Here is a 23,805-nt window from a genome sequence, read left to right as displayed (position 1 = left end):
TTCAGTTTGACTAGGGTTGTTACGATATATATAAAAATCTGTTTATATTTTTTGTTTACTGATTATTTAGGTGGTTTCATAAAGCAAAATTGTGTTTGAATTTCATATTTTTTTCTTATTTGAAGAAAAGCCACTTGTTTGTGAAGTACATTTGACAACACTTTTTGTACTTTAAATTGTATTTTATGAAGAACGTATGCAACACTTGACGTATAATTACTTAAAAGTCCCAAAGTGCATTAGGAGTTCATAATAAATAAGTTACATTAAAACAATCTTTATTGACTGTGTATAGCAGTGTTTTCAAAAGCTGCTTTAAAAACATTATTCCACACCTCTGTGATAAAATCCATGTTATTTTCATTGATACTATCTTTTTCTAAAACATTTTTTCAAAACCTGTTTTATCTGTTGTTGCAAATAAACCTCCTCTTTTGTCTTTAAAATGTTTATATCAGCACTTATTCTGCAACATTTTGTCTCTTGTAAGACTGTACCATTAATCAAACTTAAAATTGTGATTTCAGTTATTACGCTGTGTTGTTTCTCTGTTGCTCAGAGTGATAGTGAGGATTTACGATCATTCAATTGCTCAAAATCTGTAGCAAAGTCAATTTGCTGATCTACATTGGCTTTTAAAACAGTATATAGACTATATTAGGTATATACTTTCTTGCAGGTTAATTTACAGAGGCAACATTTCCTAGTATGAATGCAGTGAGTGTGTGAATGCAGGTTGGTCGCAGAGGCCGATGGCACAGATTGGCAGTGCCGCTTTCATTTACAGTTGCTTCCAGGGCAGCTGTTGCTGTAGCATGAAGTGAATGAAAAATGACCACAGTATAACGCTTTGACAGGCTCTGACAGCCTGTAAAGTGCATTACAAGCTATTATTATTATGGTATAAAAGTAATTGTTTAAAATAATCATGCTTTGACTTATAAGCCATTATGTCTTTTCCAAGCAGCTCTACCCTATTGCAGTGTGGACACACAGTATTATGATATTATCGGTGTATTTCGTCATGTGTTTCATATTGACTCCTGAGGGAGCGTATGATTCCTAGCTCTAACTTTGTACCCGCAGTCTCTTTCTTCTCCCTTTTTCTATGTGAAAACAGCATGCTCACTTTACCAGCGCTTTAACCTGTGCATGTTTGTGTGTTTACAGAGCGACAGAACGAGCACGGCGACCAGAGAAGACGAGAAGAGAGAGGTTAGACCCCCCCTCCCTCCTTTTTTTATTACATTTCCTCCGCAGTGAGAGAGGAGGCAAGATGGACACTCCATATCTCCCCGCTGCGCCAGAAAACTCATCTAAATGGAAAACACATTGTCTTCATTATTTTGCGAGAGCTGAAAGAACCCGGGGTTGTCATGGTAACAGCCATCTGAGCGAGTGAGAGAGAGAGTTAGAAAGAGCGGGCGGCCGAGGGGCTGGTTGTAGGGCCAGAGGAATGGAAAGAGAGGGAGAGAGGGGAGAGAGGGAGGGGAGGGAGAAGGAAGAGGTGGATGGAGAGAAGACAATAGGGATGAATGGAGGGAAAGGAGAAAATTGACAGCTGAATAGGTTCATGAGAGGAACTGGCTTTTCTACTTGATCTGGAGTCTATGTGTTTACATGCAGGTGAGACTATACATAACTATATGTGTACAGGCTCTATAAGTGGACCTCAGAAAAAGACTGTTTTAATGGACTGTAGTCATACTTGATGGCAAATTATAAAGAGCATGATCAATAGTGTTAAATAGATAATAGAGCAATTGATTGAAGTTTAATGCCATATTGTGGAACATTCCAAGCAATGCAATAACATCTCCACTAGGGGCGCTCTATATACCACAAATCAAATCAAAATTGCAATTCAAGTTGGCACAATAAGAAGTGGCAAAGGGAAGAACGATCCTGTATTTTTATAGAAACAACTTGTTGTACCTGTAGTTTAAAACTCTACAGACCTGTTGTGAAATTCATGATATTCTTGTATTAGTTTACCAGTTCAGATTTCATTGTCTTCTCTCAAATGTGAACGCTCGTGGAGTTGTTTACAATGTGGACTCTGAACTAGGGTTGTCAAAAGAATACAAATTCAGAGACTAATCGATACTAAAACCAGTATCCAAAATAGATGCTCAATTTAACAAGTATCGATACTGAAAAAATCTCATAAACATGATCAAATTTGACCTTTCTTGAATAGTTTTAGAGTAATCTTGAACTTTTTAACACCAGTATAGAACCACATGGCAACCTAAAGAAAGCAAAACTGGTATTGAGTACGGCAGGGCAAGGCAAGGTAAGTTTATTTGTATTGCACAATTTGTACACAAGTAATTCAAAGTGCTTAACAGAATAAGAAAGACATTAAATCACAATGCAAACAGATCAAAACATAAATCAAAACAAAAGTATCCATCCTTTTCCTTTGTATTGAAGTTTGAAATTTTCGTACCATGACAATACTACTCTATATATTGCAAATCTAATCCCAATCTCTGTACATTTCCAAAATCATGCAGCCCTAATCTGTACTGCTGGAAAACTCTCCACCAGAACGTTGCATAATACCCCTTTAACTAAACAATCATTCATTTTTTTATGGTTACCAAACATCAGACTCCAAACACACACATGCTATAATAAATCTTACAAACATACAGTGCGTCCTTATAAAACTCTTACAAGGTTAATCTTTTTCATTGCGGTGTAGACCTTATTTTAACTTTCAAAACATGACACGCCAAAACAACCAACCCATGTTTGCCTGTAGCAGAGTGATTTGAACTATGTGTCTTCGCCCAACTAAAAAGGTGTACAGCTGTCAGCACTGCTCTGGGATTTTCCATGTTTGTTTACTTGGGTTACACTCCAATGTCCATGTCTTTTCCATCTCTAGAGTATGAATCTGTTAGCTGTAATTTAGCTGTAATGTATTCATTCAGTTACGGTTAAGGGGATTATCCACTGGGGATGGTGTAACCTAGAGACTGTTGTTGATTGTAATGATAAATGGCAAAATATACATGTTCTTTAGACATTTTCATACACTCTTCATTAAATTATTTTATTAAAGATGTAGTATGATGTTTAACTTTCTGGAGGTGGCTCGTCAGCTGCATGCTTCCAGGGAAATAGAAAGTTAAAGCCATACTTCAGCACATTCTCCATAGAGATAGATAAGTTTTAATCCATACTGTGAAATATTATTATTAACATGTTGCATTCAAAAATCCTGTTATTGCTGTATTATAAGCTCCATTTCATCTTTAATCGCAAATAATTTTCATAAAATTGGGATTTCTGATTTCTCACATTGCTATTTTCCAACAATTTTAGTGCGACTATTGAAAATGATACCAGCTTTCAAGATGTGCCACTTTAAAAGACTAAGGCAATCATCTAAGTTTCCCCCACACCAAATGCAAATGACCAGTTAGTGGCTCTCTGAGTGCAGTTCAGAGGGCCTTATTAATTTCAAGGGGCAGCAAAGATGGTGGATTTAACATCTTAGAAAATCTCTCTCTCTCCCCCTTCCCCTCTCTCTTCCCCTCTCCGTCTCTCTCTCTCACTCTGTCTGCCAAAGCACAGGCTAAAGGCAGGAGCTATATTTGCCGCGGCGGCGCTGAGCTAACATTAGCGCTTGCTTTGGTAAACACATGCAGGGGCGACAGGCTCGGCTCTCCTGCCACTTGATGGACAAGCTGCCTGCTGCCATCTTTATTAGGCTGCTCCTCACACCAACCCCTGGCACACCGCATAACACTTTCATCAAATATTTACCGCTTCTCGGTCTACAACATGCACCCAGGCCATAGCCAATACAAGCCAAGTGCCAAGGCCGGTCTGATCCTGTGCTCGTCTGTGGATTTTTATGTCGCTCATGTCATTTCACCATCAACCCGAAGATTAGAAGCAAGTCCATCTGATTGTTTGTAACGTGATCGGTCTAGTTGAATCATATTTGCCATTTAAATAGTGACAATATGCACAATGGCATTAGGGTCGTAAACAGAATCTATAAACTGATACTCAATACTAAAACTAGTATCGAAACTTGAGACTCATTTGAGCAGGTATCAATGAAAAAGAAACATCACATAAACAGGAGCTGAACTTTTTCTCTTGATTTACACCAGAACAAGGATGAGCATGTGGCACAGAATCTACAACTATTTTGAGTTGAATTTACATTGTCTTAAATGCTTTCAGTAATAATTTGGCATTGAAATCACAATTGATAATCAGTAAGTTTTCATATCAAAATTGAGCTTTAAATGTTAGCATTGTGACAACTATACTAGGAAATATCATGCCCTTTGTAGATATCAGAGCCTTTTTAAGTATGTAACCTGCTACGCCTGTATTTTAGAGCTAAATGTAAAAATAACATGTTCAGTTGTTCAGTTCACAGACCTCAAATGGTAACATTCCAGGATCAGTTTGAACAGTGAGTATGTGCACTGTGCATGAACTGGATCTTGATTTTAAAAAATAAAAAGTGTTTCTCAGAAAAATCTGTTCCCAAATTCTTCCAAAATTCCATCCGCATCTTGTATTTCTAACTCTGCTTGAACTTAGTACTTGTTTCTCTCTGTTAGTATAGCCAGTGGCAGTGATGTGATTGAGGCAGGATATACAGCATCATTTTGACAGCTGTCGGCTGATTATAGGAATTATCGTAATTGGCTAAGACTTTGGCGTGTAAGTGATGAACACCTCCCACGTCAAGTATTGCTTCTTTGACTTGTCTAGACTTTTAACAGTGGAGCTCTTATTGCCAAATTTATGTAAACAATCTTTTAAGAAATCCCCAAGTTGTCATCATCCAGGAAAAATCATGAAATCTCCAGTGGTTTGAATAGATTTTTGGTGCCATTGATATATTCAATTGTAGCTGGTATGAATAAGACTCATAATGTTGGATTTTGTTGCAGTACGTTAAAATGCATTATATTAAAGTGAAGATTGGAAAATGTTTGGAATTTTAATTGTAAATTGTTGTGAATTTGTCAGGATCTTTCGTTTCATTTTGTTTGTCTGTTTGTTTGACAGAACAGTGGAGGTAATTTGGCAAAGCTGCAAGAAGTGTGCAACCACAGAAGGGTTTTTATCATTATGTTTTTCCAACTTGTCTTAACAACAGTGATATCAATTTCCAGCAAGTGTGTTCATTTGTTAAGTGCCCAGATACCAATACTCTTGTCTAGACAGTATTGAGTCCTTTTCTACTGTTGACAACCTTTATTGTCATAGGAGAATCGAGTTTATTCATGTACATTAATTATAACACAGTGAGTTTATGATTGTGTTGAAAGAACAAGACCAGTACAAGAAGTGCTCCTGAATGTTATTAAGTCCATACAAATTCGTTTGGACTATATGTTAGGGTCATGTTGGTAATATCCATGCTGCTAATGCTATTGCTATCAGAGTTTTACCATCTTGAACAGGACTTGTTTGCAGTCGTCCAATTATTACTTATTCCTCATTTTGCTAACATGTTTCTAACACCCTAATTATTCACTGTGTTGAGTTTCGTAAGTGTTTTTCACAACTTTCAGAGGTCGGAGCAGAGTTTTGCCATCACGCTAATGCTAACAGCCATTAGCATGATAACTGCACACTTTCTGGATAATAGCTTTAGACCTAGAAGAGCACGCAGCTGTCACATTTTGACTCGAGGAGCTGCTTTCATAATATATCTGTGCTGGGGAAAAACTAATCTTACTTTATTACATGAAAAAAAAAACTACTACAAATGCAAATGATTTAAAGATGTAAAAATGTATGCACAATCAACTTTTTGTAACTTTCGACCATGTTATAATGTTGTGCCCTCTTCAAAAACATGCCTGAGTTTTAGATGGCCATCAATGCATGTTTGAGTAATCTAGTGATCTCTCCCGGGCACTATTTGAATCCTCCCTCCTTATAGTTAGCAGTTCTGTCCAAAAGCCTATGTCACCCCTGCTTTTACATGACCATTTTCCATAAATATTCAAAAGCATGATACAAAACAATACACTACAACTTCACAAACCTGATGTGATGTGCGATAGTTTCATAGCAAAATGTACGAGAGTGACAGGGAGCAAAAAACAAAACTGAAACTTATTTAAAATGTTAATGTTTATCATTGAATTTAGCATTTTGAATACAATAAAAATTAACATGGTGACCTAAATATGTTATGTTTTATCAGTTAATACCCCATAGAGTGTAATACCTCTCTTTGAAGAAGCTACAATAAAGCAGAATAATGCATTAATGAGAGCTGTTTCAAACCCACTTCTCTTTGCGAATGCGTCCAGTCAAACTCGCACTTTGTAATTCAATTCCATGTTATTGCAGCATGTTCACACATCCAGTGGCCCCACATCCAACCCATCCCAAATATCTCACCGCGCTGGAAATGGAATGCGTCTTTGCTCCCATCAGTGGCTTTCCGATCGTCCAATCACAATCCGGGGAAATACCGCTGACCGCTGCTCCTGATTGACCGTCTCCCTCCGCACGCTAGCCGGTCGGAGGGCTGTTTAAGCGGGCTGTCTCTCCTCCTCTTCGCCTGTCGGGCCGTGCTGTGGGGCTGCCTGTAGTTTTTAGTGATTCATGTCACACTGTAATTGGTTTACCTGCTCCCTGTGTGTCTGCGCGCGGAGAGGACCAAAACAAATTACCCAGGGATGACCTCTCGCCATCTCTCTCCCGCTCACCGCTCACCATTCCCCCCTATCTGTGGCCGCACGTCGCCCGCTGCCTCCCCCGACATGAAATATGTGACGGCACGAGGTTTTCTCTCTCACTCTTGTCATGGATTTGTCCGTCTCGTCTTCAGGCTCATCCAACAAATCAGCCTCGGAGGACGGGAGAGGAATGAAAAGCATGTTACAATGGAAAGTGCTGGTTTATCTTTGATGCCAATTTAAATCGACTATTAGCAAGGTGGAATAGGAGTTATGTGGAGAGCCTAAAGCCTCTCGACGTCCAACGCATGTTTTTTTCGTCTTATAAGATTTATGGATGTCAAAATAATCGTAATCACAGTACACAAACTAAGTGAGTGAATATCAGGCTCGAGGCTCAGCGTGGTACAGTGCAGTGACTTTACTTACAGCTGAGGCTAGCCCTACATGCTATTTGTGTTTTTGTGTTCGTAAAAGTGAATAGAAATGGAAATAGCGAGGACCCGAGCTGAACTCTTCTGTGGTTTCTTTGCTGTTGATTAATTTTGACAGACATGGGTTGTAGATAGAAGACTCCGAGATATCAGACAGGCTTGATATCATTCACAGCTCATCTTTGGCTGTTCTGTTCTACGTAGGACTGAGAATAACAGGGTCCCTCACGATTCATACACAATACGATACAATAATATCACGATATGGCGATGGATGCTATAATCAGTATATTGCACATGATATTCTATGACATGGCACTTTTATATTTGTTAAGAACCAATTTAACAACAGTATTTCTTTGTTAAACCATAATTTAAGTAAGTAAAATGAAATACACTCATTTTAATAATCGAAACAGTGACAAGCAACAAAATTATAGCGTTGTCAAAAAATAATATAGTGAAATATACAAAAAAATTATGCTTTTGGTGATGTACTGATACAACAGCTCACGATATTGAGACTGATACTTATATAGTTTAGAATATTTTGATATTTTAGCACACCCCTCGTTTTAAGTCTAATTTCCATGTCTCACTGTAACATCCTCGGTCCACGTTTCTGAGCCTCAGAGAAACTACTTTGCGATCATTACCTAAGAAAAACCTGTCGCTACAAAATGACTGTCGCTACGAAATGACTCCACGTGTTTATTGCCATGGCTTTAAATCCAATCCTCTCCCTGTATTTACCTGTTTACCAGCACACTCTCAATATTTAACACCCGCATTGCGCCGATTGGATGATGAACTTTTGTCTATTGATACTTGAGATGACAAAACGCGCCTTTGTGCTGTGGCTGTGTGCGGCGAGTTTAGTGAAAAGCCGTGTGGCGCTGTGGACTGGAGTACATTAGCCTCTGAGTGTGCCAAACAGTACCTGCGCCAATTGTCCCCGGCGTGAATAAAACCAATGCCCTGTGTACACCATTAGGCTGCTTCCCATTCACCGTAAGCAGATGTTTTGTGTTGTTTGCTACCAGGAGACCCCCGCACACACCGGTACACGCGCCGCAAGATGAATGAGTGCATGGTTTTCTCCTCCACCCGCGCGGGAAGGTCTCAGCGCCGCCGAGGTTATTTAGTTGTTTCAGGGATGTAAAATAAAAAAAAGAAATAAAAAAGTGCTTCTGTCAAAGGGATTTGTTTATAAGAGCCTGATTTGTTTGTACTTGTCTGCATCAGTGCTTGAACACCATGTACTTTCAGGGAGAGGAGATTTGCTGGTAAACATGGTGTGTGCTCAGATGTCCTTGGATAGAGTCGTGAAAGGTTGGACAACATGTCATATGAGCTGATTTTATTGTTTTGTATTTGTGTAATAGGGATGTGAGGTTATTGCAATTTGTTCAGTGTTTTCAATGCAATAAATAGCCTCCTGTGGGCTGTGTGATTTGCATTTCTTTTATTGAATGCTACAGGATGTAACCGATCATAATTGAGAGGATAAGGCTTACTCAGCTCTACTTTGTTTTCAATAAATGGGATGCCAGACCCACAGAAAAAGTGAAATATTTTTGCTTTACAGGCTACTTTAAAAAGTACAGTTTTAAGACAACATATTCATTCAGTTTTACTCCACAGTGAAGAGAATCACTGCACACAGATGTTTGGGATGCATTTCTACATTTTTGTTTACAGATATGAAATAATTAAATAGTCATTTGGCTTGGACTTTTGGATTAAGACTCCAGTCCCTACGGGTTTCAAATCCCCCTGATGCCAAGATGTAATGTTTCCACATTGGGGATCGTGCAAAGTACTTTTGCTTATTTGCTTAGCAGGTCAACAGCTCACCTGTTTATGTCTGACACTGACAGTAGACAGAGCTATGTTTTAATGTTTCATGTGATGAGTTGAACTCTGACAGAAATATAAAATAGTATAAAATAGTCCTTCTCTCTGGTTGTAGGATAATATTCTGAATATCAGCTCTCTCTGACTGCGGCAGGGCACAGTATTTTGTTCTGTGCGCTGCACCAAGGCTGAGCTGGTTCTTTTTTCCCTCCGAAGAACTGTACTTTTAGAATGTCGGGGGGAGAGGAGGGCACAGATATATTTTTGCCCTCCCTAATGACTCCCATACTATTTCATGGCTTAGTGAGCAGATTGGATCACACTGTCTTTGGATGGCCTATCACAAGCGCACTCATATGCTCCCTGTACATCAGCGCGTTATGCTTACCCCGGTGGATGCTGTTTAATTGCATTTGGGTCAGCAGTTTGCTGTTGCCGCTGAAACCGAAGGACATGGAATTTGTCAGTTTACCCATTGGCCAGTGGCAGGGGGCAGTGTGTGAGCTAACAGCCCCGCTGGAGTCAGGCCCATAAGGTTAGCTTTACACAAGCCTGTCAGACTGCACTGTCAATCAGCGTGCAGCCTGCTCCTCTCTCCTCATCTCCTGCTCTTGTCTCTGCTCCTGAAATATGTCTGCTCACAAATCCGCCAAAGACAATGTTCGAGACGGCTGCTGTTCACTTTAATACCGCCTAAAGGGACACTACTAGCAGATTTTACATGCATTTGAGAGAAGCAGTTCAATCACATAACTGTGTTGGTAAGAATAGTGTGTCAGCTAACATGTTAGTTATCAAGTTCATATTGGTTGGCCTGTACGATACAACAGTGATTAATGACAGCTCATAACACAGCAGTAAATGAACAGTGATAGAGCATCACTGCAGTAATATCGACATTGTATACTGCTAAGCTAATTGCTAATGCTAACATATCTTGGTCAGACTAAACCATTTAATGTGTACGTATTGATTAAGTTATTGAGTCATTGCATTTGTTAAAGTAATTGTATAGGAATGTTTGTATCACAGTGCTCAGTGTTTGACATTAGCCACTGTCACACTTGTCTTTCCATTTGCATTCCCATGGAGCTCACACACAGGAAATATATGATTGTTGATACATTTTGGCAGTGTGTTCACATAACACTTAGGGCGGCAGACTACACTGTGAGAAAATAGCCCAATGATCTAAAACTAGACATTTATTACAAACGTGAAACATTATTAAATCACAATATATGTAATATTAATATGGTTGTAGCTCAAATCCTTGGTGAACTAAAGACATGTCCTGCCAATTTGAACCTCACAGTACAATATGTGATATTGTGATAGTATTATAGAAGGGCACATGATGTTTAGTTTAGCACCTATAATAGTGTCATTGGTCTTCATTTCTCAAGGATACCTTTTCTAAAGTACAAAATACCTTTTTATGTTAAGAACAACTGCAGTGTGAACAGCCTGATGGAGAAGTAACTAAGAATGTCCAATCAAAAGTAGACTGTTTAATTACATTGCAATTTTATAGTTTTAACACATCCTTCTTCTGTAAAGTACTTTGAATAAGGCCCTACTTGTGTTGTGCTCTACAAACACATTGTGTAAACTTTAAAGTAAAGTTTATATTCAGATTATTATTTTTTTTCTGTCAACATCAGAAAACATATGTGAATCACTAGCTGTGTTCTACAGCATGTTGTGGTTGTTGTGCTGTTGTAGGACAGTGCTGTTGCTCTGAAGTCTTTTAGTCTGGACTGGACTTTATTTTTGATGAATTTAGGGACCTTTTCTGTGTCATTTTGCCAAGCGAGTCTTCATTGCTTGTATTTTCCAAGGACACATACACCTCAGCAGAGCTAACGCTACTACTACGTTTTTGTTCGTCAAATCAGTCGTGTTGTTTGTCAAAACCCAAATGCATCTGGGACTTAAAAGCAGCCGGGACATGCAGTGTCTCTGCTCAGCTTTCCTTTTTATCCATTCTCCTTTCTTCGCAAACACCGCCATCTGCGTGTTGTGGAAAGCGTGCAGCGTGTGATCCTATTGGCTCAAACAGCAGATCTGATGGGTGACGCAGAGCAAAGGATCAGGATGTATGTAGTTGTATTCGTTTTTTTTCTGCTGACACGAACATGACAAAGCTATCATTTGTGCACAAATACTGAAAAGAGACCACAACAACATTGAGGCAATTTTGCGATATCGCCATATTGTTACATCCCTACTAAAAAGGGGGCGTGGCTAAGCTCTCAAAACTATTCCATATCTCCATGTATCTGACCCAAACTGCTTTCACAAGACTACAACTGCTTAGGAGTTCATGCAAAAAGAGCTATTTATGCAGAGAAAGCACTAAGAAACAGTGTATTTATATAAAGACAGATTCAACTTGTAAATCATGAGTTTAATCTGCCTTTAAATAGCAACAAACAATATCAAATCTTCATCTATCTCACTAACTTCTCATTAAAGTCTCCTCTCTGTTGTCTCATATAAATCCTTATAATCTAAATAAAATGATTGCCAGTTGCCTAATACAAATACAAACTAAGACACTATCAACTTATTAATCGAAATATTAAGTTAACAATTTCTACTTTCTGCAAAACAAAGAAACGGTTCAGAATGCAACATTAATAAATCTTAAGCTGAATGTATTCGATGACTTAAAGGGTGGTACTTGAGGCTGTCAGGCAGCAGTGATAAGACTACACAGCTTTGGCTTTGTGCTGTGCTTACTCTCAGTCAAACGAACAGCCTTCGTCCCCCCGTGCGAGATCACGAGTGATAGAATCTCGCCTTTCGTGACAGTGGAAAATGTTATGTGGCAGCCAGGACATACAATCTTCCCCAGCTGGTATTTATAGTCCTCGGCAACTGGAACATTGTATGGAATAGGGAGTTCATTCATTCATCATGTGATGCAGAAGCCAGGGCTCCAGCTCATGGGTGACCTGATTTTGTATCATACGCTTAGATAGATCGTCTTTCCTTTATCACAGCACCAGAGACAGGCTAAAGCAGTCATGTTTATGCCATTCCACAACATTTTGTGCACTGTACTAATTCAAAAGAGTTATAACTATATATGTTCTCATGCAATTTGGACAGATTAACCTAATAATAAAGAAAATACTAGAAAATACAAATAAAAAAATTGTATTAAAAGAAAGATATATCTTGCTTTGAATTGTTAATTGCTATGTCCGCTGAGATCATTTTTCATCAAACACAAACCCGTGGATACTTCTCTCACTCCCCGAGAACTAAACCAGCTCAACTAGTATCAGCACCGACGGGAGGGGGCCAAAGTCTGAGAACCACTGGACTTGACAGGAACATGCACATAAAATTCACTCCACAATACACATTCTGCCCTGAGGTTGATTAATTATTCACTGTTTATTTTCAGATTAGCTGTAGTTTCAGTGTCATACATTAAGCACACTTGCCAGAGCAGCTATTTATTAAAACATAGCTTTCACATAGCACTTGAGCTGCAAATAGCTGAAGAGAATTTCAACATCGCATTGGAATAATTTATGCTCCCATGCTGCGCTGTACAAGCTACTCCCAAAGTAATCACTTCTTTGTCATATTAAGTTGCAGAAGTTTGACCAAAGTCTAGGAAAAGCACGTTTTTGGTGATTGATGAACCACTGGGCGCATTGGTCTGACACGGAGTAACCCTTAAACTGGCTATAGCATTTCAACAGTGGCATGTGTTATAGAGAAGAGCGTCCAACGTAAACTATGATGTCACACAAGCCACGCTCCAGTTATAAATCATTTTTGAATAGTTTGGAGTAAGATGTGTTCGCTCGCATAAAGCTGAAGTCAGTTATGTTGATGGAAGAAAGAAGGTAGTATTGGCATTACACGCAGTTCTCGTTTGAGTGATGTGGCAGAAGTTCTAGCACCGTTGGAATGGTTGACTATGAATCAAGTTTGACAGTGAAATTTGAGCCACAGTTGTCTAGTCTAGACTTTGTAACCTTACTACGCTTTAAAGAAGTGGTTCCCAACCTTTTAGACTGCCCTTTAAGCTTTGTCTCACACACCGAGTAACTCCGGTGCTAAAATGGTGATGATAAATAGTCACATTTATAGAGTTTGTTTCTACTGTAAAGCAACCATGTACTGTCAGTTATTTATGTTATATTTTTCAGGTCAGGTCAGATCTGTGGAGAGGCGACGCTCACAGTATGAATGCATAGTATCATCTGTAATTGGATAAAAAAGTATGATATATGTTTTATGCCATACAGTGTGCACCCCCTCGTCTAGAAAAAAAAAAAAAATCTAACAAAAACCACAAATTACCCGATATATTTCCTAAAATTGTTCCCAAATCCCAAACGTTTACACTTTCCCAAAGATGCCAAACGTATCTGACCTTATAAACTGACGCTAGCGTAGAAACATTCACTCTTACAGGGATATAATGAACATTTAGGACTATTAAAATAACATTAGTTTGACTTTACAGCTTAAGCGACATGTACGAAGATAAAAAATAAATAAATGTGTAACTCAAATCCAAAGGCCTTATTTAATCTGGCAGTATGTGTGAAATAATGCCTCGCTCTCTGGGGTATCTGGTGGCACATACCTGCAATGCTCCACAACTAAAGCGCCATATTTTTAGATGGCAACAGAGCGGATCACGTATCACAGCTGCTAGCATCGCAGTGTTAGGTGTCACATAGCTAGCCCGGCCCGCTCCTGTGGTTGTCACATTAAAACGCTACATAAACAAACAGCAACATTTCCAGTAGATTTTTCTCCTCCTCTCGCTCACCCCTGGGACAAATCATTCCGTATTTATGCAGTTAGTAGCTGGTGGTTGCGATGTCGAGGAACGGGGTGGCGTTTTATAAAGGCCGTAGGGAGACTTGTGACTAATAGTTGGCTTTTTACAGTAAGACGGGAGGAGGGGAGATTAGAGGCAGGACGGATTAGCGGGTATAGACTTTGGGATAATATACATAAGAGACATATAGTCGGTAATGCAAAAAACAGATTACATTTGCTTAATAAATCAATTCAGATTATTAACTTGGCATGAATAGTTTTAGTTAGCAGTTTATTTATCTAAAACGGTGAGATCGTTTGAGTTATCATCGTATTTTTTACTTCAATACCAGCAAAATTATGGGGTAAGAAAATTGCAGTGAGTGAAAAAGAAATCTTACTCCACTGGCGGAGAATGTTAAAAAGAGAGTGGAATATTTTGGGAATCAATCGTAATACTTAAAACAAGTCGAGTAATCTAGTTATAGAAAGCAACATACTAAATACTGAGGACTATTCAAATCGAGATATTAATATTCTGAATTCAACAAATGAGAAGATTGAGCTTTGCAGTGTGGAAATAGCTGCAGTAAAATAGTGTGAACATGTTGTGAGTGTGTGCCGGGTGTATGAGCTTGGTAACAGTTAGTTTTAGTAGTAGTGATAGCGTGCTTCTTTGAAAGTTGGAAAGTCAGAAGCAGGTCATATATTTTTGGAAGACAATTTTTTTTCCGCGCTCACAAGGAGAACATGACTTTGTTCACACAGTTTTACAAAGATTCTGCTTTTTCTCACACCACGGATCTCACACGCTGATCATACCATATATATTATCTGCATCAAATGAACCTGAAAGTGCAATATCACATTATCTCATTATAGCTGGGATATATGCATCACAGCTGACAATAAGAAAAAAGGTGTGCGACTTGAATTTCAGCAATTTTTCCAACATGTTTCACTTTTGACTGTGGCAACCAATACACTCTGAAAAGCAAAAATAACTTTTGGTGAAATTGGTCACCATGTGCTCTCCAACTCCAAACTGCCCTGCTGTTAAAAAAAAGGTACATGGTGAGAGTGGCAAAAATACTAACACTACAGCCGACAGTTAACACGCAGTAGAAGAGAGAGACAGAGGGCTGTGGTGGGGTCTGGTGGCTTTTCCGAGACATCCTGAGAGCTGTGGGAGTACGGATGGTGAGAGGGCTAGCAGCAGTTGAGTGGCGCTGATTGGCTTGTTTGAAAACACACACACACACATCTAAAGAGTGGGGGAGAGAAAGTGTCGCCCTGTACCGTGCCCCGCTGCAGCCCAAACCACATTACAGCAAATGAATCCATTCCACCTCCTGTTATGGCAGCAGGGCCTCGGGAAGGAGAGGAGAAGACGAAGAGGAGGAGGAAGAGGGACGGGGAGGGTGAAGGGGAGGAGGAGGGGTGTGAGCGACAGCAAGGAGAAGAAAATGATAGGAAATGGAAGGAGTGGCGTGCTGGGTGGCTCTAATGATGTCTGAGGGCTATAGAAAAAGCACATACTAGCAGTGCCAGACTACATGCGAGCGGCGGCCATTAGAAGTGCGGAGGGGAGAGGGGCGAAGAGGAGGAGACCGCATGCTGCGAGCGGAGAGCTACAGTCATATTCCTAACACAGACTGGTGAATAATGGACAGGATCTGAGGCCAGGGGTGCTGCTGCCTCTCTTATTGTTCAGCAAACTGGCCTTGAGTGTGTTTTACATGCCGATATAGACACGAGGTGGAGGTGTGGAGGGGGCCGTACGTCGCCAAATAAAGACTTATACTGTATTCATTTATGTATTTGGACACCATCTATACAATTGTAGCTTCCCAGAGTGACTATATGTCTTAGATTATTACAACATGTGTGATATCTGTGAAAATAAATTCAAACAGGTTAGCGGTGATTACTAATTAGAAAATTAATGAATTCTGAAAATGAAGTGAAGTCAGGCCACTTGCTACATTATATTAGTTTGTTTTACTCTTCAGCTTAATTGTAATTATGCTGAAAAGCTTTTTAAAGGTAAATAAGTAAAAGATAAATAGTATGATTAATTGAACATTTTAGCTTATAATATTAATGCCGGGGCGGTAAGTGAAGTCTCTTTGTTTGCACTTCAGGAAATACCCAATTAATCCTCAGAGACAGGTAGCAAACACAGTAAATAATCTAGTGACACAAGTGCACTAAGATACTTAACCTAATTACATATAAATTTGCATAAATAATCACCTTTCAGTGATTACTTACATCATTTATTTCACCAAGAAGACCTGTAATTTGTAAAAAAAAAAAAAAAAAGGTGTAAATACATACACACATACACACACACAATTACACATATATATACATACATACATAAAATAAAGTTAAAATAGAACCACACTCAGATGAATCCTTTATCTGTTGCAGTATGGATCAGTGGAATAATTTATAATAACAATAATTTCATATTTATTTTAAAAAAGTGTTATTATTGATCTGTTTTAAGATGTTGTTAGTATTTTTGCTTGTTAGTTTTACCCTTGTTGCATAGTAACTATCTATACATACACTCAAGCAAATTTTCCACATATTGTCAATAGAAAAGAATCACTTCCTCCCATTTCACTTAACCGCCTTTAATGATATATATGTCCTCTTTTAATTACTGCATTACTTAAACACTTGGTAATAAATAGCCTTGATGCATTTAATTGAATAAACACTTAGCACTCTATCTCGCCCGTCACATGACCCAGCCTTGTGCCTCCCCATTCTCTTCTACGCGATAAGTGTATCAAGCTACTGTTTAAGCACCCCCTCCTTTTTCCTCTCCCCCCCTCTCCCCCCTCTCTCTCCTTCCCCTCTGTCTCCTCCCATTGGCTGATTACATTCACCGCGCCGGGGCTGTACTTGACAGAGGTGTGTAGTCATTTGTCTGCTGAAATGAGAAATCACTCATGCTCTCAGTGATCACACTATATGAATGAACCACTGCACGCCGCTTGCTGATAATGAAGAGATAATTTCAACACTTTCCCCCCCTACCCTACCCTATCCCATCGCCCTCCGTGCCCCCATCCCGCTATCCTCCACTGCTTTTCATATTACCGCGCTTTTGTTTCGGAGCGCCTATTTCTTGCCCCACTTCCTCCAGCTTGTTTGGGAATAAGAGAGAGAGAAGATTCAGAATGCACGTTGAACGCTTGTGACGCTAGCTGTTTTGTTTTTTTTATTTTTCTGTCAGATGTTTTGCGGTTTGTTGTCGTGATTTGCCGCTTCCTCCCACTTGCCGTTAAAACTCCGGTTGTAATGTGCGTGCCGTAATTGGAAGTGTAATCCTTTGCTTTGCACCTCTGGTTAAAGCGCTGCTGAGTGGAGCTGATTAAGATGTTTGGGGGACAATAAAGATTAAGCGGTGCCTGTCTTCGTCGGAATAACAAATGCCGTAGTCTAAAAAACAGAAATCAGAGGTTTTTCCTGCCGAGCTGTCAGCAGTCAATCTCCGGAGATGTGCAAACAGTTACGACAGTGTTTAGCAGTAAAAACATGTTGTTTTGGTGAGATGACAGACGAGTGCTTTATTTTGATAGTGTGTCGTGTGAGAGAGGATGTAGCGGAGTCAGCCCTGTTTCCACTCAGCCGTCATCTGTTATGCAACATATTCTTCCTCCATGTGATAGGGAGGGACTGGACTGTCAGTCACTGTGCCAAATCAGAGCCTCATTTGGTTCACCTTTATACCTGTGTTATGTAACCAATATCATGACACAGGGTTACCATTTGATGTTACCACTGTGCCAGTCCCATGCGTGGATTAATTATGGTGTGAGGTAGAACTGATTGTGCAGAAAAGAAGTTCTAGATCTGTTTATAAGACCTTAATAGATGTTTAAAGATGGAGTATTAAAATTATAATATATGAATAGCCATAACCGTCATCAGTGTTTATCGTTATTGTGATATTATTGTGAATCACATACAATTTCTGTATCGTCATATAGTGTGAGGAAGGGCATCCAACATAAAATACGTGTACCAGGCATGGTACTGTTGGTACCATTGTCACTTATAATGCAACTAATCGTTGTAGCTTTAGTTAACTTTAGCTTTACGTTGTTTTATGTATGACGTTTTGGTTGAGTTTATAAGCTTTTTTTACACCTTTCAGAGACCAGTGCATTGGTGGTAAAGCAACTAGCATGCTAACACGCACGGCATGATTATTAGACAATAGAACGCATACAAATAGAGGCAGATGGCACGCAGCTGACTTATTTTGACCTCAAGAAAAAAAGCCACATTGTACTGAAACAAGATACATTTTGTAAAAAAATTGGGCACATCCTGGGAAATAAATCGGGCACAGTGCCTTTAAGTGAAACACTATTATCCTAAACTATTACACTTAATTACTATTATTATGTCTAGATTGCTAGAATCCAAGTTATATTTAATATTGACTCTACATGTCAATACCTCCCTAGTGCCTCCATAGACCAAATCAATCAAACTATGTGCGAATTGCCCGGCTAACCGCCCCACATAAACATATTGAATCAGGTGGGCCGCCTCTTTGTGCAGCCCCACAGTTCCACCTCACTCATTTTGCTCTTTAGAACCGGAGGGCTTGTCTTTTCAATGCCAGACAAAAGCTCACAGGAGCACCGCGCTCCATTCTGAAAGCAACAACACAGCCCTGACTGCAAGGAAGAAGAATGGAGCCTAGGGTTAAAGAGGCAGCTATCTCTCCCTCCCCAAAGCCTCCTCCCTCCCTCATGGTTCTCCTCCCTCCTTCCTCTAGTCTTGGCGATGGTTGCAGCAGGACAGCAGGAGTGGTGGAACAGTTAATCAATAGCCACAAGGTCGTATGTTGAGCATTGGGTCCAGAGCGTGCCCTGTTAGCGGCCCACATAGCCCGCCTCGGCCGCTGAGGGGGATTTGTAGCACTTGTCAGGGGCTTAAAGGAGCCCTCTGTGGAGCGCTCACTCAAGTGTACAGGGAGGAAAGAGCATGGACGGATGGGCCAGCTGCAGGGGAGAGGGACATCTGCTGGACAGTGAGGAGCACTGCGGCGTAATTAGGCCACACCGGGTCCATTGTGAGATAAAAGGTGGTTGTTGAAGATACTCTGGTTTGAACGATTAAAATAGGAAAGTCCTGATACTTGTTTATGTAAAAAGAAAAAATACTCATTGATTGTACTTAATCTCCTTCAAAATAGCTCCAAACTTCAAATCACTTATACCCACTATTAGTAGTACTACCCCTATTACAACTACAACTACTTATACTTACCCTTTTACCTCCAAACCGCATATTAGTTCAAGTTATGTAATGTTATATGCTACCCTTTTTAGGGGAAGGTATGGTAAGTTTCGGGCCAATATTTTCCCTGTAAAATTACATTTCAGCGGCCAGTACATCTCTTTTTGAAATGTACTCAAAACAGTGAATGTGCTGACTGCATTGCACACATATATTTACTTTCTCTAAATAAACCACAAAATTGTAATGCCGCCATAATGTGTGAAATGTACCAAAAAATGCTCATGGTGATTTTGCAATACAGCATTTAAGCTATTGATACCTTATTAACTAAATAGGTATCACAGTATACAGATCTGATTGCTAGTATGATCAAAAGTATTCAATTTCAATGTAAAAAATCAGTTGGACAATGTATTTTAACTACAAGCTGTACATTCTCCTGCCTCCCACTTAACCACAATCACAGAATCCCCCCGTCTCCCATATGAGCAATGTACCTGCTCCTGTTTAAGACTTTTAAGAGCACTCCAGGTAATTCTACTCAGCTAATACCCAGCTCTGAGGATTAGCAATACACTTTTCATTCTCTAAGTGTTCCTTTGAAGTTCTACCTTTTTTTCCCTCAATCAAAGTCAAGAATTTTTCGCTTTTGTGTTTACGCACTCTCAAGAATGTGTGAAAAAGAAGGGAGAGGAAAGAGGAGAATACTTTGCTACCTTGGTTCTAAAATAAGCCCTGGTATAGCATTAGGCATGAGAAGTCCCCTGGCTGGGCGCTGCGCTCTCCTCTCTGCTTGTGTTTACCTCCGCGGGAGATCTGGGGGGACCCTTTATCAGTGTTGAGCAGCTTTCTGGAGCCTGACTACCCCAGTCCCCTGCCTCCCTCCTTCGCTCTCTCCCTCCCACTACGCCTCTTTCACTTTTGTGCGGAGGAATGCGAGGCGGACCAGTGCTGATGCTGATAATGCGGAGGGATAGTGGTCAGACACAACTGCTCCTATTTCCAGGCTCGAAGCAAGGTGGGAGTGTAGTTGGTTTTTCTTTTGTTGAGTTGCAGTTGGAAATGAACATGTAAAAATAAACTTGTTTCCTGTTTGATTGGTTATCAATAAGTTATATAACTGTTTTTATATAGAATGCATTCATTTATTTTATTATTGTGTCTTATATAAATACAGTATATCCCCACCTTTTCATGTGCCATTAGAGGATTTTTTCCCATTTACTGTTTGTCTTGCATCAGTACAACTACACTGCCTGGCCAAAAAAAAAGTCACCACCAAACAAAAAGGTCACACACTCTAATATTTGGTTGTTCCGCCTTTATCTTTGATTACAGCACACATTCACTGTGGCATTGTTTCGATTTCGCTTCTTCAATGTCACAACATTTATTTCCATCCAGTGTTGCATTCATTTTTCACCTCTTGCATTGATGATGGTCGAGTCTGACCGCTGCACAAAGCTTCTCCAGCACATCCCAAAGATTCTCAATGGGGTTAAGGTCTGGACTCTGTGTTGGACAATCCATGTGTGAAAATGATGTCTCATGCTCCTGAACCACTCTGTCACAATTTGAGCCAGATGAATCCTGGCATTGACATCTTGGAATATGCCCGTGCCGTCAGGGAAGAAAAAATCCATTGATGGAATAACCTGGTCATTCAGTATATTCAGGTGTCAGCTGACCTCATTCTTTGAGCACAGACTGTTGCTGAACCTAGACCTGACCAACTGTAGCAACCACAACCTATTTGTTTAGTTAAAGCCAGGTGGTGACTTTTTTGCCCAGGCAGTGTATATATCGTATACACAGCTTTTGAAGTCTGCATCTAATTAAAACATGGAAGTGCGTGTTAGCATGCTAGTTGTTGTTAGCTTTACTGTCACAGCAAAACACCGCACCTGGTCTCAGAGAGTTGTAAAAGGGGCTTATAAACGTGGGATGTTCGGAATGCACAAACTAAGTGAGGAATAACTAGTTCTGTTTTTGACCGTAGACATCAGGTACAGCACCTTTAACAAAATTCAGCGTCCAATCTCCAGACGTACATTTAAATTCACTTACTACTTCAATTTAAACAAGCCTTTTAATCTTGCTTTTGTTGTTACACCAGTGCATGTCAGGACTTGGGGTAAACATTTCATCAACTAAAGGATTTCTAAATTAATTGTTAAAGGGACAGTATAACAAAACATATATTACCTTGAAATATACTGGTAGTAGGATTTTAGATATCTGGGCGACTTCTATACATTCAAGTTAATGCCAAGCTATTATTTAAACTCGATTTATAAAGATGTGTGTAAGCTCTAATAATAAATGTGTAGGAATTCAACTCAATGTTATTTATATAGCACATTTAAAAGCAACTCCAGCTGCTCAAAGTGACCAAAGTAGTACATCGAAAGTTAATATTTGTCTCGAGCGTGGTCACTTTTTTACATGCTATTCTAAAAAACAAACTATTGAATGAATACATAAATAAATAAATACTGTATATAGTATATTACAAGTTATCTGTAGTGTCCTTCAAAGCGCACACACCGACTTGAAAATAGTCTTGCAAGCAGCTGCACTGGGAAAATCCATTTCACACAGAACGGCATTATAAGAATGAAGAGGTTTCATGGCCATAAAAATACAATTATATATTTTTACAGTCATAAAGCTTACTCTTGAAGGACTCAATATTTCTTAGCGCTGAAGAAATATTTGCTCCACTGGTCTCCGTCCTGCTGATAACCTTGACAGTGATGCATGTTTCTTTAAAGCAGCTAACTCCAGTTGTCCTTTTCCAGTTGTGTTGAATTATTTCTCATTGCCAACTTTTCCACAACTCTGTCTGAAGTGGCTGCTGCTGCTGCTGCTACCATCACAGGTTTTTCTGTAGCTTTAGCCCAAAGAAACAAATCATATCAGCAAAGGCAGAGCACTTGAGGCCCTCCATGCCCTTCATGCAGTCACTATAAAGGCACGCTTCCTTGTTTGGGGTGTCATGTTGTCAGATCTGTCACGCTGCAACACCCAGTCAGCTTGGTAGGATACAAACAGCCCTCGCACAGCTGACAAGACGAGAACATGTTTTAACAAATGTCTGCTTTTTTTCTCTCTCCTCCTTTTTCTCTTTCTTCTGGCAGAGTGCAGAACTTTAATGGCGTCCCGGTAGAGACTTGAAGATGAACACGTTACCGTCCATGGACCGGCACATCCAGCAGACCAATGACAGGCTGCAGTGCATCAAACAGGTGTGCTATTGTCATTATATGCACCAGAGTCTACTGCGCCGCCTTTGTTATGCTATATGTTAGACGTTTGTTAGATGGCTATTTTAAATCCAGATGTGTAAGTGATTCTGCTGTCTGCTTCCATATCCTCTTGTACTGGTGTAGCTCTCACTGTGGGACACATAAGGAAAGTGTAACTATACATCTGCTCTGGAAAAGTTTAAAAATATGTACTCGTTTTTTTTAGTTTATATAAATTTGTGCTTCAAAATATATCGATTATTCATCAATTTGTCCAAAAAAAAGAAAAAAAAAATGAATACGCAAATACAAATCAATACTAAAACCTGCATCAAAACTAGATACTTATTTGAACAAGTATATATACATATTAAAAGGAAAAAATAAACATATACAGGACAAAACTGGACCTTTCCTGTCTATATCCGAGCTAGTTGGCTATAAGACCGCATATAAATATTAAGAATAAAACAATTATTGTGTGTTTGAAAAAAAATGTGGATATCGAAATCAGTATTGAGCCTTTTCCTCAGTGTTAACTTAGAATTTTTTTGTATCATAACATCACTAGTCAGGAAGTACTCTAGGTTGTGAAAGTACTTCACAACTTCACAAGTACTTGACGTGTTACAAACGTTGCTAACACATTATAATATCTCCATCTTAATTAGCCATAATAAAGCATAAACAAAGACTTTTTCTTCACAATAAACACATGAAAAACACACTTAATGCTCATTATGAAGTCTTTGTTTCTGCTTTATTAACACTAATTATAACGTGATACTCAAACATTATTATTTTAATAAGCAGCGTTTATTCAGTAGATTCCCTTTCAGATTAGTTTCATCAGATTTGTGTTATCTGAGTGATTATATGTTTAATGCAGTATTTCTTAAGTGTGTTATGTTATGAGTGTGTGTTATGAGGTACATTAATGACGCAGACATAGAACAAAGTCGCTCACCAAAAAATCGAGTGATGGTCAAATGAACGATACACATTGACATCTTTAATGCAACTCAATGCAAGACTGAATTAATTGTTTTTCTGTCTTTTGCTTTTGCACCACCCACAATGCACAGCACCTTTAGCAGCCAAATTAAACATCAAATTAATATGCCTAAGGTGCTTCGCTATATGTTACGGACCGTGGTCGCTAGCTGTTTTTTGTATTCTAATGCCGCCATTCCATCCAGTTACCCAAACCCTTCTAAATCTCTCAAATGAAAATCACATTGTGTTTTTCTTTCTTACACACCCATCTCCTTTCTAATTCCCCCTTCCCTCCTCTCCCCTCTCTTCCCTTTTATGGGCATCAGTTTCTCTGGCCATTAGCTGCAGTCACACAGATCATGTTGCACTGGGTCATAGCCGGAGAGAGAGAGGCAGACAGACATAAAGAAAGAAGAAAATCTGGCGTGGAAAGCTATAGCCGAGACTTCAAAAGAGGCTTCCAGCACTGCGGCAGACTGCACTTTCCTCCCCCCTTTAAACAACCCCTCC

At 39.5% G+C, this 23,805-nt stretch overlaps 1 protein-coding gene across 2 annotated transcripts in view; it reads left to right on the top strand.

Moving 5' to 3' along the window:
• The window catches only part of zmiz1a (zinc finger, MIZ-type containing 1a), a 169,656-nt gene that overhangs the window by 92,293 nt on the left and 53,558 nt on the right, over positions 1–23,805 (top strand). For both annotated transcript variants that reach the window (XM_033979147.2, XM_033979146.2), the window contains exons 4-5: positions 1,171–1,215; positions 22,192–22,299. In XM_033979147.2, the coding sequence (XP_033835038.1) occupies positions 22,231–22,299 (69 nt within the window). In that variant the 5' untranslated portion in view covers positions 1,171–1,215; positions 22,192–22,230. The remainder of the gene's footprint in view (positions 1–1,170; positions 1,216–22,191; positions 22,300–23,805) is intronic.

This window comes from Periophthalmus magnuspinnatus, chromosome 15 (assembly GCF_009829125.3).
Source record: "Periophthalmus magnuspinnatus isolate fPerMag1 chromosome 15, fPerMag1.2.pri, whole genome shotgun sequence".
NCBI classification, from domain to species: domain Eukaryota; kingdom Metazoa; phylum Chordata; class Actinopteri; order Gobiiformes; family Gobiidae; genus Periophthalmus; species Periophthalmus magnuspinnatus.
The sequence above is the reverse complement of the archived record's forward strand: the minus strand, read 5'-3'. Positions and strand labels throughout refer to the sequence as shown.